The sequence below is a fragment of the Enhydra lutris genome, unplaced genomic scaffold, assembly GCF_002288905.1.
Source record: "Enhydra lutris kenyoni isolate GAN:26980312 unplaced genomic scaffold, ASM228890v2 scaffoldscaffold50, whole genome shotgun sequence".
Lineage (NCBI taxonomy): Eukaryota > Metazoa > Chordata > Mammalia > Carnivora > Mustelidae > Enhydra > Enhydra lutris.
Window position 1 is genome coordinate 5,269,327 of NW_019154134.1, and position 18,171 is coordinate 5,287,497.

At 41.0% G+C, this 18,171-nt stretch overlaps 1 protein-coding gene across 1 annotated transcript in view; it reads left to right on the forward strand.

Annotated features, from left to right (window-relative positions):
• Positions 1 to 1,121: 1,121 nt before the first annotated feature.
• LOC111156961 (serine/threonine kinase 32A) overlaps positions 1,122 to 18,171 on the forward strand; it is a 127,308-nt gene continuing 110,258 nt past the window's right edge. The window contains exon 1 of the mRNA XM_022518140.1: positions 1,122 to 1,227. Within this exon, the coding sequence (XP_022373848.1) occupies positions 1,122 to 1,227 (106 nt within the window). The remainder of the gene's footprint in view (positions 1,228 to 18,171) is intronic.

Below are 18,171 nucleotides of genomic sequence, written 5' to 3' on the forward strand. Positions count from 1 at the left end.
CTCGAATAAGGCATAGGAGCTTGTGATTCCTGAGGAAGGCACTGTGGTTTCCGCCGTCTTAGAGACGAGGGGTCAAGTAATTGGCCCAAAGCCATTGTTAAGTGTCAGTTTCAGAACCAGAACTCTGGATGCTGCCTCTCCTGACCAATTTCAGGGAAAGTTTTCCAAATGAACAAAGCCATAAATGTACATTTCTTCTTACACACATCCCTTTTTGAAGCTTCAGTGTGGCCAAAAATCATGGAACACTTATGCTGTGAAAATACTTTCAGGTATTGTCCCAAATCACATTTGATTTGCCTTTGAGGAGAGGACCATCATCATCTTCAAGTTCAGGGGAAGGGGGAAAAAAAGAAACATGTTTAGTGAAATTTGGCAGTTTGCTGGTGAGGTAAAGCCCAGACTCAGACCTTGTTCTTTTTACGTTGTAGTACCTTCCACAGTAGGAGGAAAGAGGTGGGAAATGTATTTTTATGACTAAAAAAATGATAAAGTTGTTGCTCAAACATCCAAAAAAAATGTTAACAGATAATATATTCTTAACAATATAGAGAGTCACAATGAAATATTTTTATTACATACTTTTTTTTAAGATTTTATTTATTTTTTTTGACAGAGAGAGAGATCACAAGTAGGCAGAGAGGCAGGCAGAGAGAGAGGAAGGGAAGCAGGCTGCCTGCTGAGCAGAGAGCCCGATGTGGGGCTTGATCCCAGGACCCTGGGATCATGACCTGAGCTGAAGGCAGAGGCTTTAACCCACTGAGCCACCCAGGTGCCCCATTATATACTTTTTAAATACAACATTGTTGGACCAGATTTTAAACTTGTTTTCTTACTTAAAGAAATATTTTGCTCCCTTCCTTCTCTGTAAGTCTAAGACCACTCCCCATGAGGCCATGTAGGGGGTTCTCCCAGACACCTGATGTTCTCTGTACTTGTGAAATTATCATTTTCAACACAAAAAATTCTGTTCTGGGGTACAGATCAGGTAAATATTGCAACCACCATATTGTGGTTCTGTGCTCAGGGTTCCTAGAGCCCACCATATTGTAAAGATACCATTTCTTTTTCTCTTCCAGATATCGAGCTAAGGCTTTCAGATCTCTGTTGAGTGAAGATGAATGTTTCTGCCAGGAGAGTTTAATTGGAGGATCTGGGTCTGGGCCGACTTGACCATGGGAGCCAACACTTCAAGCAAACCACCAGTGTTTGATGAAAATGAAGATGGTAAGAATATGTGATTACTGTATATAAAATAGAGAATTTTGCAGAATTCAAATATAAATACCTTGTTTCATACATAAATCATAGTTTAAGACTAAAAGGAAGGAAGGAAGGAACTACAAGAGTAAGCCTGAAAGAAAGAAAGAAAGAAAGAAAGAGAAAGAAAGACTGCAAGAGTAAGTCTGAGGATCTTAGATGCTAAAAGCTGGCTTTTACCTTCCACTTTCCATGAGCCCTTGGGCAGTTTTTTTTTTTTTTTTTTTAAAGATTTTTTTTTTTTATTTGACAGAGATCACAAGTAGGCGGAGAGGCAGGCAGAGAGAGAGGAGGAAGCAGGCTCCCCGCTGAGCAGAGAGCCCGATGTGGGGCTCGATCCCAGGACCCTGGGATCATGACCTGAGCCGAAGGCAGAGGCTTTAACCCACTGAGCCACCCAGGCGCCCCGTTTGGGCAGTTTTCTTAATTACGACTACACCAATACCCTTTGTCCAAAGGGAGCTGTGGATGGGCACCTGGTGGATAAAAGACCTTGAAATGAAAGGATTTGTTGTTCTCTTGCCGTTTCCCTGACAGCTGAAGTTATCCCTACTGCTAGTTGTTATAGAAGATTTCTTGTATTACCAAATTACATCTGAACGATAATCAATATTCATTCTATTATAGAATGGAGTCATGCAAGTAGGAGCCGTCTGAGCTGTTAACTGGCATGCTTCGGGGTCCTAGACAAATTTTGCAAAGCTAGGTCATAGGAAAATGAATCCATATTATTGGAGGAAAGGGAAATTTCAAGGTCAGGCTCAGCCAGAAAAGAAAGAAAAGCGAGGGTTTTCCTGATTCGCTTGCCATCCCACAGTGAGGCCTGTCAGAAGAAGACATCTGCCTCCCCCTCTCACCCTTAGTTCCCATCAAGGAAGCCAGATCAGCCTTGTCAGTATACGCATGGGGCAGCTACTGATAGGTTGGCTGGAAAAAAGGCAGTTCGGGTCCCAGCTAGTAAGCTGTTCAGGCCTCTCAGAGGGAGGGAGTTCTGCTGATTAGACCACAGAGGAAAAGAATAACGAACTGAAATTCCGGAATTCTGAGCACTGGTCCTACTCCAAGCTACCAATGGGGCTCAAGAAGTTTATTTATCCTATCTTCAGTTTAATTTCCTCAGTTAAGTGAGAAGTTAGGGCAAACTTGAAGGTGTTTTGTTTTTTTTAAGATTTTATTTATTTGAGAGAGAGCACACACATGCATGAGGAGAGGAAGAGAAAGGAAGGGAATCCCGAGTGGACTCTGCACTGAACGAGGAACCTACCACAGGGCTTAGTCCCACGGCCCTGAGATCAGGACCTGAGCCAAAACCAAGACTCAGTTGCTTAACCGACTGTATTACCCAGCACCCTTTTGAAGGTTGTTTTCAATTCAAAAAGTTTAGTTTGGAGATCCTAACACCACTTTGCAAAACTTATGAAGCAGCATCTAAATCAGCCACGGAAGTCTACTGTTAGGAAATCTGCTGAAACAGAAAAGGCAAATGACCGCAACTCAAACAAGATAGATACTTTCTACTTTCTCACGTAACAAAATAGGCAGGGAGAAATGTGTGGCTCCAGAGGGCTGCTGCTTTTCCTTCTCTCCCTCTCCCTAGTGTCACTCTTATGCTCCTGCCCCAGGACGCTCCCCACTGCGTTGGCATTCCAGCCACAGGGAAGGGGTCAAGGAGGGAGACTGAACCCATGCCTCCCAAGCCTCTGATCTGGATGTTGTTTATCACTCTGGGGGACAAGCCCAGACCCAGTTATGACTCCCAGACTCCCAGGAAGACTGGGAAACTTAGTTTATTATCTTTTTTTTTTTTTTTAAAGATTTTATTTATTTGACAGACAGATCACAAGTAGGCAGAGGCAGGCAGAGAGAGAAGAGGAAGCAGTCTCCCTGCTGAGCAGAGAGCCCGATGCAGGGCTCGATCCCAGGACTCCGGGATCATGACCTGAGCTGAAAGCAGAGGCTTTAACCCACTGAGCCACCCAGGCGCCCCCTTAGTTTATTATCTTAATGTGGCCATGAGCCTTCTAAAAATAAGTTCTGTTTTGTTACAAAAGACGGGAAGAACTAGCTGTTTAACAGCTAGTTATCAGAGGACAACTAGAAGCTTGCTACCATCTCCGTCTTTGGTTCTTTGGATGGTCTCTTCTAAACACAAATGTCCGACTGCTCAGGATGCCCTGTCCCCAGTCATTCACTATCAAGTCAAAGGTGCATTGTTATTACCTGTACAAAGTATTACAGGGGAACTCCGAATTACCCATTTAGAAAATGGTCTTGGTCAACCTTTCTTCCCACTCTTGTTGCCTGGCTTTGCTTTATCCAGTCATAAAGGCAAAGATCTAAAGACCAGTGATGTTACTTGAGTTTTCCGTCTCTAAAATGAAAAGACGAATAGGCTTGATTTCACTTGTTTGGTTCACTGCACTCCCTGTGGATTCTGAGCCCGTGATGTGCATGAGACCAGAGAAGAGAGCAGGAAAGAGAAGCCAGAATTATTTACTTATTTGAGAGAGAGAGAGAAAACATGCACAAGGAAGGGGGAGGGGCAGAGAGACAAAATCTCAGACTCCCTCCTGAGCATGGAGCCCAATGCAGGGATCGATCTCATAACCCCGAGATCATGACCTGAGCCAAAACCAGGAGTTTGATGCCCAACTAACTAAGCCACCCAGACACCCCACACGTCCTTTGTAACCCCTTGTAGGTCACCACCTTTTAGCTGTTCATCCCCCAGCCTGGTGAGATTAGCATACCAGAGTGCCCCTAAAGACAAGAGCTGAACATAACAGTACAGTCTGTGCCCCCCAGAGGTGATGCTGTGAGTCCGTCCACACACACAGTTGGCAGGCAGAATAAATGAGACAACTTGAGACAGTGTTGAAGTGCCATCAAGGGAATGACTCAGGAATCTTATGGAAAGGGGCAGGGTGATGGTGGAGAGATTCCTTGAGATAGAGTGTGGTCAGAGTTGGCCTTTCTGAGGAGGTGACATCTGAGGTGAAGCCTGAAAGATGAGAAGAAGCCACTAATGCAATGACAAGAGAAGAACAGTTCAAGTACAGGAAACTCAAGTCCAAAGTCCAAATAATGACAAAATCAGAAATAAACAATTACCCGTATCTTAACATTCTCATGCCTATGAGTTTGCATATTATAAAAAGGGAGTGTATTTAATTGCTATATTCACTTGTTTATTTACAAGATCACTGAATTTTTGGAGGGAACGTATGACATTCTGAGCATTCATATTTTTTGATCAGTAAATCCTATAAAGCTGATTTGACTCCTTTCATAGCTCCAGATTGAGCACAAGGTACAATTTTATTTGACTGCTACGAAGCTTCTGACCAAGAAACAAAACAACAACAAAGCACTGACTAATCAAAGAACATTAATGCCTACATCATTTTCTATCTCATTTTTATATAAATAATCAAACCGGGCCAGAATCTAGGGCACTTAAATGAGCCAATTTAATTATTTTAAAAATATTGCTGCAAAGAATCCCAATACATGATGAAAAAGTATTTAATATTTCCTTCAAAGTGTTTGCTGTTCCCAGTAAATAGATTTGAGGAGAAAATGTGAACCAATTTTCCCAAATAATATTTCAAGATTTCTCCTGGAAAAGTGTTTTGATTCACTTTGAAGGTAATTAAAGAAGAAGATATTACCGGGTATCCAGTAAAATAAGCTGTTCTTGCTGGAATTCATCCCGACACTTTGTATTTCATGTTGTTCCATCTGAAGTGAACTTGAAAGCATCATTCTATTAGCTATTTATGCTGATCTTAGTTTGATGAAAACAAAGTGGAAGATTTATAGTGCCGTTGAGTAGAATAAAGTCTTCTCTGATTACTGTTACCTTTTACAAAGTGGATCTCAAATTATACTAGTTTTGTTTTGTTTTGCTTTGCTTTGTGGCCTACGTTTCATATTTTAGTACAAATCTCAGTCGTAACTTTTTTTGTTTTGATAAAATATGCATAATAAAGTGTATCATTTTAACCATTTTTAAGTGTACATACAGTTCAGTGGCAATAAGTATATTCAGATCTGGGCAACTGTCAGCATCATCTGTCTCTAGAATTTTTTCATTTTCCCAAACTGAAATCTGGTACCCATTACACAGCAACTCCCCTTCCCCACACCCCCGGCTCCCTGCCACCCCAGTCCTTGGCAACCATCTTTCTACTTTATGACTCTATGAATTTGACTATTCCAGGTACCTGACATAAATGGGATCATGTAATATTTGTCCTTTTCTGTCCAGCTTATTTTACTTAGTGTAATGTTTCCAAGGTTTATCTGTATTATAGCATTTATAACAATTCCATTCCCTTTTTAAGGCTGAATATATTCTACTACATGTATGTATCACATTTTGTTTATCCTTTATCAGTGGACATTTGGTTGTTTCTGTCTTTGATTATACTATAAATAATACTGCTGTAAACATAAGTGTACAAACATCTGTGAAAGTCCCTGTTTTCAATTCTTTCAGGTGTATTCTTAGGTGTGGAATTACTGGATCATATGGTAATTCTTTAATTTTTTAAGGAAACACTCCACTGTCTTCCACCTAGTTAGGTTTTGTGTTTTGTAGTCAAAGACCGCTTAGCATAGTGGGTGAAAGCCTGGGCTCTGCTATTAGAAACACATATACGCGGATTTGAATCTCAGCAGCACCATCATCAAACACGAGTCAATTTGACTAGTGATAAAGTGTTCTGAGGGGACCTGAAATACCATGGGGAAAAAAGTCCCAAACCTAAGTAATTACTAATGAATTAACATGGGGTGGGGTGGGGTGGGGGACCACCTTTCTATTCTGCAAGTTACTGAACCTCTGTAAAGCCTCAGTTTCTTCCTATATAAAATGCAAATGATTATCAGGCATCCTTCCTTGGGTCATTGTAAGGTTCAATAAAACAATGTAAGTAAAACACTTAGTGGGGTGTCCCAAATAAGGAAAGCACCCAATTAATGTTAGTTACACCATTATTTACAAGCAGAGTCTCTTAGCATGAGCTCTTTGCTGAACTTCAGCTTCGAAAGAAACAAAATTGATTAGATGCAGCTCTTGTAGATGCCATAGTTAATATGACCCACTCACAATTCTATCAATGAAATTGAAATGACAGAATGGCAGATTTCATGGATTCTCTGAAAACCTATATAGAAAGCCCTTTAAAAAGAAGCCAGGTTAATGATCTCACAAAAACATAATCTCATCTGGTTTCTCTTTCATCGTTCCCCTGGGTGATTGTATTTTCATTTGAGGCAAAATAAAAAACTCAGTAGGCTGAAAAATCAATAAACTTCACTTTTTCTAATTTAAGCTCAAAGATGACTAGTTAAGTAATCCCATTTGATCAACAGACACAGTGACAAATGCCCTCCCTTCTACCCAACTACCATATGGATGCTCTAGAGAAATAATTAACGATAAAGACATTGTAAGTTGTCTGAAAGTAAAGATTATGCTTGTAAGTGATATTTTTTTAATGCTTGTAACTTTTTCTTTAAATCTGCTTTATTTCCTCTGTCTGAACAGTGTTTTGTTTTGCTTTGCTTGGGTTTTTTTTGTTTGTTTGTTTTTTTAGTTTTGCTTTCTTTTGGCTTGTTTTATTAAAAAAAAAATCAGCATTTGAAAAGGCCAGTCATTGAGGTTTTCAAGGTGATTTAGGCAAAGAAACTCTTGAATAGCAGGAGAAGGTAGCTTGTTTACAATTCAGGGTCTAGCAGCAGGAGAGGATCTTGCAATCATTGTTAATAGTGTGTGTTTCTAAGCATATACAAAGAATATAGGAGTGATAGAATTGGTGTAGTTAAGCCAAGAGATAATTTTCTGGGGTGTTGTAGCTAAGAAAAGTTGGCTTTAGGTTAAAAGCTGCTACAAAGAGCACATCAGCACCCTGAGTTTGCAGAGAGCCAAATTATTGCATTATTCTTTGGACTTGCTGGAAACTCAGTGTTCTACTTTGATTTGGCAACACTTGTCTCCTAGGATGTGTGACCGGTGCCAGTTTTCCTACAACTTCTTTGGTGGCAGAGGCAATGGGTCCTTCAAAATGTTGGGCCAAAAAAATTGACCACAGATTTGCAGCCCAAAAGAAATGGGAACTTCCTGAATTGATTCCAGCAAAGAAGGACTTTGAAAATCTCCTTTGTTAAAGTCTATGCATTGCGTTTTTGTACCCAGTTGGAAAGGCAAATAATTTCAATCTTTCCCCTCTAAAACATGGAGTCCGATGCTCTTATATTATTTACTATTTTATATTTAAAAGATTGGGAGAGTATAAGGAGAATTTCTCTTGTGAGAACTGGCTTCTTAAAAAATTAAGGCATCTTGGATGGTCTGACATTTAGTTAAAGCATTCGTCATAAATAACCTCAGCTCCACTGGTTTATAAGAATGGGTACTTATGAGAGCTTTATCTCCCCCATTCTATGGAGTTGGAAGAATCAGGGAGAAACTGGACAGCCAAGAAAACAGACCTCCCAGACAGAGGTAGTGCTTCCGATTTGCATGTTTCCTGAATGTTTCCTGAGCAGTGAGTTATGAATACATATTTAGAAGAATCCACTCTAGCTAATGCAGTAAAGCTACATCCTGCCTTCAGAGATTCACAATGCTTATTAGCATGTTAAAGACCCTGAAAAGTCCTAGAATATTGAAATCTTGGGATTCTGATATTTTTCCAACTTACTTCAAAATGAAACCATTTCTGTAGAAAACCTTTTAATGCATCGTGACACATCATATTCTGGGGCTCTCAACTTGGGAAATGAAAGGTCTTGATTGTATCTCTTCTTTCTCTGTTGGAAACATGGTTTGTTCCCATTGATTTCTTCCCCCTCTGGTTGAATGGCAGCAGACTATGATGGGCAAAATCTTTTCGGCTACAGAGTGATTATGTTCTGCAGGGTTTTCTCACCATGAGTTCTTCATGGAGCTCAATTCATGTCTCCTCAGGTTAATGAGTTAAAAGCTAGGTAGCTCTGTTTAACTGTGAGATGCTGCGTGTTGCTGGTCCAAGGAGGAACTGGATTGGGAGACAGTTCATTTCTTCCTTATTGCTTTTTTTTTTTTTTAAAGATTTTATTTATTTATTTGACAGACAGATCACAAGTACACAGAGAGGCAGTCAGAGAGAGAGGAAGAAGCAGGCTCCCCACTGAGCAGAGAGCTGGATGCAGGGCTCCATTCCGGGACCCTGGGATCATGACCTGAGCCAAAGGCAGAGGCTTTAACCCACTGAGCCACCCAGGCGCCCTTCTTTATTGCTTTTTCTTAAGAAAGAACATTTTAGTTCAGAGTGTCTTATGAATAAATTGTGGCAAATAGTTGCTCAGTATTAAATAACACTCAAGGCATACTAACTTTATTTTTATCCAAAGCTAGAGACATTTTTCAGTTTTCATCTTGAAACTACCTAGGTTGAACTCACTAGGTCTATAAGCTGGTTTCAGTGTTCAGAACATGTGTTGGTTCTCCAAGCCTACTGTCTTCAGTGAGAAAGACAGTGAAGGAGGGTCCAACATCTGCTGAATGGCCCGAGAGGCCCGAGCTCAGTGACCAGTGCGAGTCATCAGTTGACCACTTAAGGGTCTATGCATGATACAAGGATTCAACTATGCATTGCTGTGTGACCAATGTCATTTGGGAACAGCCACAAAAAGCCAATATGGAATAATATTCTTGTTAAACTGGGACAGTGAGCCTTGTTTCTATGGTGAAAACACCAAAAAACTGACAGTGATAGATTTTGAATTCAATAGACCAGCACTTGCCATATTTTATTCCTCTTGAGCTATTTCTTCTCTTTCTGGAGTCATCTTTACAGTAGAAGAACTCATGTTAACCTTGCATTATACTGGAGTAGCCAGTATTTTTTATTTCTGAGAATTACTTCACATAGGGGTTGGCAATCTTTTTGTATGATGGGCCAAATAGTAAAGACCTTATGCTTTGCACTTCAGTCTCTGTCACAGCTACTCAGCTCTGCCATCGTGGCATGAAAGTAGCCACAGATAATGAGAAAACAAAAGAAGGTGGCTCTCTTCCAATAACATTTTATTTATGGGCCCTGTGATTTGAATTTTACATCATTTTCACTTGTCGCAAAATATTCTTTTTATTTTTTTTCCGAACATTTAAAAATACAGAAGCCATTCTTAGCTTATAAGGCATTTAGAAATAGATGGTGGGTTAGATCTGGCCTGCGGGCCCTCCTTTGCTCACCCTTGACTCACGGCATCCTGCAGACATTTATTCACGTGTTTTGAGGCCCCCTCTCATATCCATCCATAGCCCTCTAGCCTTAAACTGAGAAGCCAGGCAAGGAGAATGGTGTCTGTTCTCCATAGATGCCTAAAGTCATGTCTTTTGGCTCATCATTATGAACCAATGGAGAACTTGGGCCAGATAACTGACCGTTACAATGGATCAAAAGTATTATGTTTCTAATATATATTATTTGAAAGTTATACTGACTAGGTTCAAATAAAAGGGTCCCAGCCTGTAATTCCCCTGAGATATCACAGTGGAACTGATTTCCTACCAGGGGCATTTCTTCAACTGAGGGGCATCAAACAACCAGAGGTGTTGATCACCCCGTTCTACCCCATTGTTCTACTTTCTGCTTTGTTCTAAGGAAATAGCCAGTGTATTTTTGACTTCTGAGCATAGTCAGGAATTAGGGTTTAGTCAGCAGGAAAGGAAGCCATTGGTGCCCAATGCTTGGTCTTGGCAGCAGTAGTGGTAAATCCCAGACACCCTGGGGCACAGAGTTTCATAATAAGGAAGTGCTGACTATGCAAACAGATGCCATCATTTGGCCTTGGAGGTTGCTTCTCTGGAGAAGGTCCAAATATATCCTTAGAGGACCTGCCAACCTCCACATGTATTGGTGACAACCATTTGCTGCCAACCATTTGTTATGATTAAGGGTTAGTGAGCCAGCTAAGTAATTTGTCATCAGGGGATCAAAAGTGATATGTTCTAGAGCTGACCTTCACCTTTAGCTCGTATCAAGGTATCCCTTATAGGCTAAACCAGTGGCTCCCAGAAGCCCTCTGTGAACCAACACCAACCTGTAGCAAGGCTTTTCTTTGTCTGTGATGGAAGGAGAAAAATGAGGGCAATAAAATTAGCTTCTCTGAAAACTAATACCACTAAACATCTCAGTTCTAAGATCGTGTCCTTTCGTGTGTGTGTGTGTGTGTGTGTGTAGTGTGTGTGTTTAGTGGTTAAGTGGAAATAGAAATTTTTCTATTGAGTGGAAATAGAAATTTTTCTCCCCTGTGAGAACTCAGTGAAGTGACTTTCCTCTCTAATCCCCAGTTTCCTTGTCTGTAAATGGGAGCTAAAATTTGATCTGCCTCATACAATTTTTTGTAGAAATAGAAATTGATTATCCCAGGGCTGCCTGGGTGGCTCAGTCAGTTGAGCATCTGATTCCTGGTCTCAGTTCGGGTCATGATCTCAGGGTCGTGAGATTGGACTCCATGTTGGGCTCCACATTCATTGGGGAGTCTGCTTGAGATTTTCTCTCTCTCTCTCTCTCCCTCTTTCTCTCTCAAATAAATATTTCTAAAAAAATTTTTAAGTGACTATCCATAAAAAGCATATAGCATAGTGCCTGGCACATAATAACTGCTCAATAAACATTAGTAATACCGTTACACATTATCATAATCACCTGAACTTTTAATGCTTTTATGTGGCAAGTAAAAAATAAAACCTACCCAGTGTGTTTTCCTTTTCTCCTCTAGCCCTTTTTTTTAGGGTGATGGGATTTTCTGATCTGTAAAATTCAACTGTATAATTGTAAGTTTCAGTAAGTTCTTATAGATCACTTACTTAAGTGGCTGAGATGAAAAAAAATGACCTATTTCCATCAAGATGATATTTAAGTGAAAGATGGTTCCCCAGGCTAGCAGTCTAGGAAGGGAGATGGGAAGCTGAGAATTGAGTCAACATTTATTTTCAGTATAAGATAATTGAGAATCACTGATGGTCTGGATGTGGATTAAGACGGAAAGGACAAAATCAAGAATGAATTCTATCTAGGTGTTTACTTGAGTAGGCAGGAAGATGGCTGTGACACTTGGCTGACATAAATGTGGGACACTGAGGGGTTGGGGACATGTCCAGGCATAATCGTGAGTCCTTGTTAGGGTTTGTAAAGTGACCAAGAGGCTCTAAATCGTGGTGTTGGTTAGGATCCTGGGACTGAGCAGTCAGAGGTGACTGGGGAAGTCCAGGCTAGCAATCTGAAGGTGTGGTTCTCAATTCTATGGGGACTGAGGAGTCTGGGCTAGGAGAATATGTGGAAACAAAAGAGGAGAGGAAGCCCATGATTGAGAAGTCAGGCAGAGGAAAGCCATCAAGCTAAGAAAAGTGAGAAGCAGTAGACATTAAAGAACAAGAAATGGTTTATCCTGAAATTTAAGAGAGAAGAGTATTTTGGGAATGAGGAGTAGTCATTTCTGTTGAATGTTCCTGTGGGATAGAAGCCAGTGAGAAATAACTATGGGATCAGGCAAGCAGGAGGAGACTGGGGACATGGATGAAAGCAGTTCAGTGGGGATATGGGGGCATGAGCCAGACTCTGGGGAGTTGGTGGGTGTAGGTGAGGCGAAGGACATAGACACAGCAAGTGTCAACTCTTTCAATAAGTGTGGTCTAAAGGGGAGCAGAGAAATGAGCCAATAGCTGAAAGTGAATATGATGTGAAGGCAAAAATCATTTTTTAAGAGGAGATACTAGACTGAGCCTACAAGTCTAAGCTTTCTACCAAAATAAAGGGAAAAAACTAGGAAATCATGTGAACAGGAACCAGGGCTGGCTCCACCCAAGTGGGACGAGGGCAGGTACACGGGACCTTGCCTTCAGATGGCTCCCACATCTGGGCTGGAATGCCCTGCATTGCTGTCTCTGAACTCTGACCAATGTGATATCTGAATTTGTATTTGTGAGGTCTGATGAGACAATGGATCCTGCCATGAGGGCTTGGCTTACACGCTGCCCCCTCCCCAGGAAGAGTTCTAGGTCTGTTGATCCTGGTGCCACCCTCCCCCCTGCCACCCTCCATCTATGACAGAAGTCTGGGTACTGATGCAAGGATAGGTGGGGTGAGCACCCCTGTGACGTAGCCAGATGGGGCATGGTGGTGACTATTGTTGCCCCAGGCTGGCAGTTTCTCTGGGAGGTGGCCAGTTAGAAACTCTCTCTTGGACTCTCACCCATCCCCATCTTCCTCTCCATATACTAAATACGTCATGACGTTTGATTTAGAAGCAAGTGATGTGAAATGCACCCACTACCCAGTAACATTCTTGTTAGGAGTAATGGGAGAGACCAACAACCATAATGTACTTTATCATCGACTCAGTGTGCAGTTCACGCATGGCAGGACCAAGGTGTAGGAAGATGAAAGCACTGACCTAAAATCAGAGAGCCACACAACTAGATCCTGAATTTTTTCAAGGAAGCTCTAGGCCCAATGTGGGGCTTGAACTCATGACCCTGAGATCAAGAGTCACATGCTCTACTGACTGAGACAGCCAGGCGCCCCTAGATCCTGAATCATGATGTTAAAAGAATCTCATTTCTTTCAGTTATAGATATCTACCTAGGATGGCCAACCAGAATGAATTTATAAAATCAAATGAACAAATGGAAGGAGATTCTTTTCAGTGAAAAACAGCAAATGTCCAGGGATGCCTGGGTGGCTAAGTAGCTCAGGTCATGATCCCAGGGTCCTGGGATTGAGCCCCAAGTCTGGCTCCATGAGGAGCCTGCTTCTACCTCTCTCTATCCCTCTTCCTCTGACCCACCTTCCCTTCATGTTTGCTCCCTCTCGCTCTCTCAAATAAATAAATAAAATCTTACCAAAAAACCCAGCAAATGTCCATTACATGTCTACTACTGAATCCTGCTCTCAGAGAGGTGCACCACTGCCCCTCACAGTGACCTCTACCTTCACCTCTGCTGGAACTCACATACATATCCCTTAGACCACATGGTTACTGAAGGGATAGGGGTTCCGTGTATTAAACCTTTCCTTGTCTGGCATGAATTATGCCGTTAATATCTATTCTTGAGCTTTGCTCGTCTTCCTTTGTTCATCAAAGACAACAATTACAGTGACGTTCATGTCTTTCTCAATTCATTTTACCATCACTGTCACTCATTTTTCGACCTATTTATATCAACCTAATTTGTTTGACACCTGGTGGGATAATTTTGATTTACTTTTACAAAATACTGAAGTCATTACCACTTTGATAACTTTCTCATTTTCTGTCCAGGGTATGTGTAAATTACCAGGGAAAATATTCTAAACTCAGGCTTCGTTAAGCATTGACAAGAATTTAATTCTTACATTCCTAATTGATAACTAGAATTGGCTTGCTTTCCTCGGTGGGTTTCCATCCAAGACTATGATTCCAATATTCCCTGTGGTTCACATTTTGTGGAGGTCTCCGACATAAAGAGAAATGAATGTTATTGCAGCTGTTCTTAGGAAGTGTGTGTTTAAATGTGCATTTAAAATCATGTTTTATAACTATAAAATTAGTACATTTGAATTATAGAAAGCTTGGAAAATATAATCAGGAAGAAAAAATTACCCATAATGCCTCAACCCATTGGTAACCCCTGATAACATTTCAGGGAGTTTCCTTTTGCAGTCTCCATCCTGCATCCTTTCTGGCATCCCTCAGCCCTCTACAGTTTTCTTCATATTTCTTGTTTTCATTGACTTATTTTTGTTGTGTTTTTTCCTGTCACTAGGGAAAAAAAAAAACAACTCAGTGAGGACAGGAATTGTGTCTGTTTTGTTCAGTTCTATATCATTAATATCTCCTTGTTGAGTAAATACTTTAATAGTCTCGTCTTTTTTACCTGTGTGTGTGTGTGTGTGTGTGTGTGTGTGTGTGTGTGTGTGTAGAAAAGCCTTCTGATATATTTGGAATGATGTACTACATACATCCCTATCTTCATTTTCACTTATGTCATGAGTAGATTATCCCAGTTTTGTAAAACTTGTTGACTCTTGAAAGTATAATTTAATTTTTTAAAGATTTTATTTATTTAATTGACAGAAAGAGAGAGAGCACGAGCAGGAGGAGGTAAGAAGGAAAGAGAGAAGCAGACCTCGTTGAGCAGGGAGCCCAATGCAGGACTTGATCCCAGGACCCTGAGATCATGACCTGAGCCCAGACAGATGCTTAACCTACTGAGACACCCAGGCACCCCTTGAAAGTACAATTTAGTGTTCATGAAATTCTGCAACATGGACATATTATGATTTATTGAAACGTATAGTTTTGAACATACCTAGGTTCTAAAATACAAAGGGAATTTTCAGAGTGCAGTTGCTTTTTTGTGACATTGAATAATTGTTTAATCCTGAAAAATATTTGGGTGATCAGAAGGAAGAGATACTTATTTTGGAGTATTAAATTACTATATATGAAATAATATTCAAAGGAGTTTGGCTGGTCTATTTAGATGAAGTTTAAGTATGAATATTATATAAAAATTAAATAAATGATAAACTTGAATGAGGTGTGAAGGATTTTTGAAAGAATTTTTGGATTCTGGGAAAATATCACATAAAATTTGTCATTTTAAATATTTTTAAGTATACAACTCAGTGGCATTAAGTACATTCATGGTATGTGCAACCATCACCACTATCCTTTCCAGAACTTGATCCCCAAAGGAAACTCTGTACCCATGAAATAATAAGTCCCCCATTCCTTCTCCCTCTCACCCCTGGTAACTCTATTCTGCTTTCTGACTCTACGAAGTTGACTCTTCCAAGCACATCCTGTAGGTATCATCATATGATATTTGTCATCTCGAGCCTGGCTCATTTCCCTGAGCATGAGGTCTTTGAGGTTCCTCAGTGCTGTAGCACGTGCTAGAATATCACCCATCCTTTTTGGTGGCTGTACACTCTTCTATGGTCCATATATACCACATTTTGTTGATCCATTTATCTGTCGATGAACACTTGGGTTATTTCCACCTCTGCGCTTTTGTAGATAATGCTGCATGAACACTGGTGTGCAGGCATCTGTTCAAGTTCCTGCTCTCCTGTGCTTTGGTGTATACACCTAGGAGCGGAGCTGCTGAGAGAGAGCTCTCTGAGTTCAACCGTTACAGGTATCTACCATGCAGGACTGTGCTTACCATTATGCAATGGTAGAGAATGAGCTTTCTGTTCCCTCCAACATCCTTTACAAGCAGGAGCCCTGTAGTCATCTCAGGATTTGTACCTATACATCACTACTGGACATACCCGAGCTTTGGCTTATCCATACTGAAGGAGAGAGTGGCTTAGAAGACCAGGAACTATTATTTTATTTTTGTTCAAAATATGTTGCCAACAGGCAATTTTAAGAGTCAGCAGATTGTGTTATAGGTAGAAATGATGCCCAGATGAATGATTTCCTCTTGGTCTCCCTCCTCGAGAGCCAAGCTTGGCACCAGGGAGATACCAGACAGTTATAGACCTCTCCTTCAAGAATCTTCAAAACTATATTCTTGCCCTGCTCGACAAGCTTCTCAAACTTGTTTCTTGAACAGTGGGAGTCTACTTCCATCTGTTCATCAAGTTCTTGGAATATGTAATTGAAGTTAGAATTAGCCAATCTTTCTCCTGTTTTAACATGTCATCACATTTTTCTATCCCTGCGTTTTGAGTTGGACATGGAGGGCATGTGTTGTTGTCTAGTGGTAACAAGCTTAGATTTTGGAGTCAGAAGCTCCAAATTAGTTTCCTATTATTAGTTTCCTGGGGCAACTGTAACAGGTACCACAAGCTAGATGGCTTAACGCAATAGAACTTCTGACAGTTCTAGAAGCTGTAAGTCCTAAATCAAGGTATTGGCAGGGCCATGGCCCACTGACTCTGCTAGGGGAGGATACCTCCTGTCCAGTTCATGCACTGGTAGCATCCTTTCAGTCTGTCTTCATGTGTCTCTGTGTGTCTGTGTGCAAACTTCCCTCTTCCTACCCAGACACCAGTCATATTGGATGAAGGGTCCACTCCATACTGGATTCATAACCTCATCCTAACTTAAACAATTATATCTGCAACATCATTCCTAAGTAAGGTCACATTCTGAGGTACTAAATTAATGACTTCAACAAATATTTTGAGATTGATCTACTCAAAACCAATACCCTTGATGTGACTGCTAACTCCAGCTCTTACTAGCTCCTTGACCATGAGCACCTTGCCTACTCTCCTTAAGTCTCAGGGTTTTATTTGTGTTTTGGAGCTCATGAGGATTATATGAAATAATTCAAGTAAAATGCCCTATACAGTGCTTTGTATGCTGAGCAGTGGAAAGTGCTAGCAGATTATCCTTAGATTTGTGATGGGGATTTCTATGTAGGTTTATGTTAGGATTCTGGTTTAAAGTTAGCATCTTTTTCTTTTTCTTTTTAAAGATTTAATTTTTTTTTAAATTTGACAGAGAGATTGAGATCACAAGTAGGCAGAGAGGCAGGCAGAGGGTGGGGGTGGGGGTGGGAAGCAGGCTCCCTGCTGAACAGAGAGCCTGTTGCAGGCATGACCCCAGGACCCTGAGATCATGACCTGAGCCGAAAGCAAAGGCTTAATCCCCTGAGCCACCCAGGTGCCCCAAAGGTTAGCATCTTTTATTTAAAAGAGATCTAACTGTTCACGTGGCATCCACTAATAGGATTCTGAGGAACTCCAAATGATACCAACATTAGTTCGTGTATTTGTGTATTCTTTCCTGGAGAAGGCTCCATGTCATCTAAGAATATGGTTGCACTGATATTCAGCAATTCATGATGCTCTGCGGGGGCGGGGGTGGGGGGACGGGGTTTATAGGGAACTTTCAGTGCAGGAAACTTAGAGCCAAGTCAGAGAGATGGGTGGCTGCCAGGTGGGCTAAGAGAGACTGGGGCTCCAGAGTGCTTCTCCAGTGTGGTACCTCTGTGGTTATCCTGTTCCACCATAGACAAAAATGGAGGCCAAAATACCAACACGGTGATTTACAGAGCAGAGAACTGAGAGCAAGGTTAGAAAACCTGCCCAAGTTCACACATCCAGAAAGAGGCAGAGCTGAAGCATCACCCTGCTTCTGTCTGCCTCCAAAGCCCAGGGATAGTGTTTGACATTTGCAAGGTACTTGCTCATCCTTTTCCAATGTGATTCTTAAAGTAATTCTGAGATATGAGTAAGAAAGTGATCATCATCCCCTTATTCAGATAAGAATACGAGTCTAAAAATGGTTTTTAAAAAAACACTAGCCAAAGTCACCAAGCTAGTAAGTAGTAAAGAGATGGCTGTCTCTGGTTCCTAAAGTTAAGTTTTTTTGGGGGAAAGAAACAGACAAAGAAATAAACAAAAACCCAAAAAACCCCAAACTCATAATTATTGAGTGCCTATTATATTCTTGATGTATTCCCAGTATACATTATTTCATTTAATCCCCACCACAGCCCTATGAGGTAGGTATCATTATATCTATCTCATGAATGAGAAAAAAAAGGCAAGCAAGTCTTCAGGGTAAGATGATGAGTCAAACACTTTTCTCTACTTCCATCCCCTAAGAACTGGCAGTGTCCTGTGCCTCTAGAAGGACAGGTGAAGGGGGAGGTCTAAAATAAGAAGGATTGTTTGGATGGTTGTATGAAAATTGATCCTGCCCTTCTACCACTTTGTTAAAAGAAAGAAAAAAGAAAAGAGAAGAAGGAAGAAAGAAAGAAAAAAAGAAACAAACAAACAAACAAACTAGTCCTCTCCACCCCACACCATGGTTTATCCTCTGGAGAGGATGGTCTCCTAACTGTGAAGACCAGGTGCACCAAGCACAGGGGCACCTTGTAGAAAATGGAGGGACCGATCAGGTACA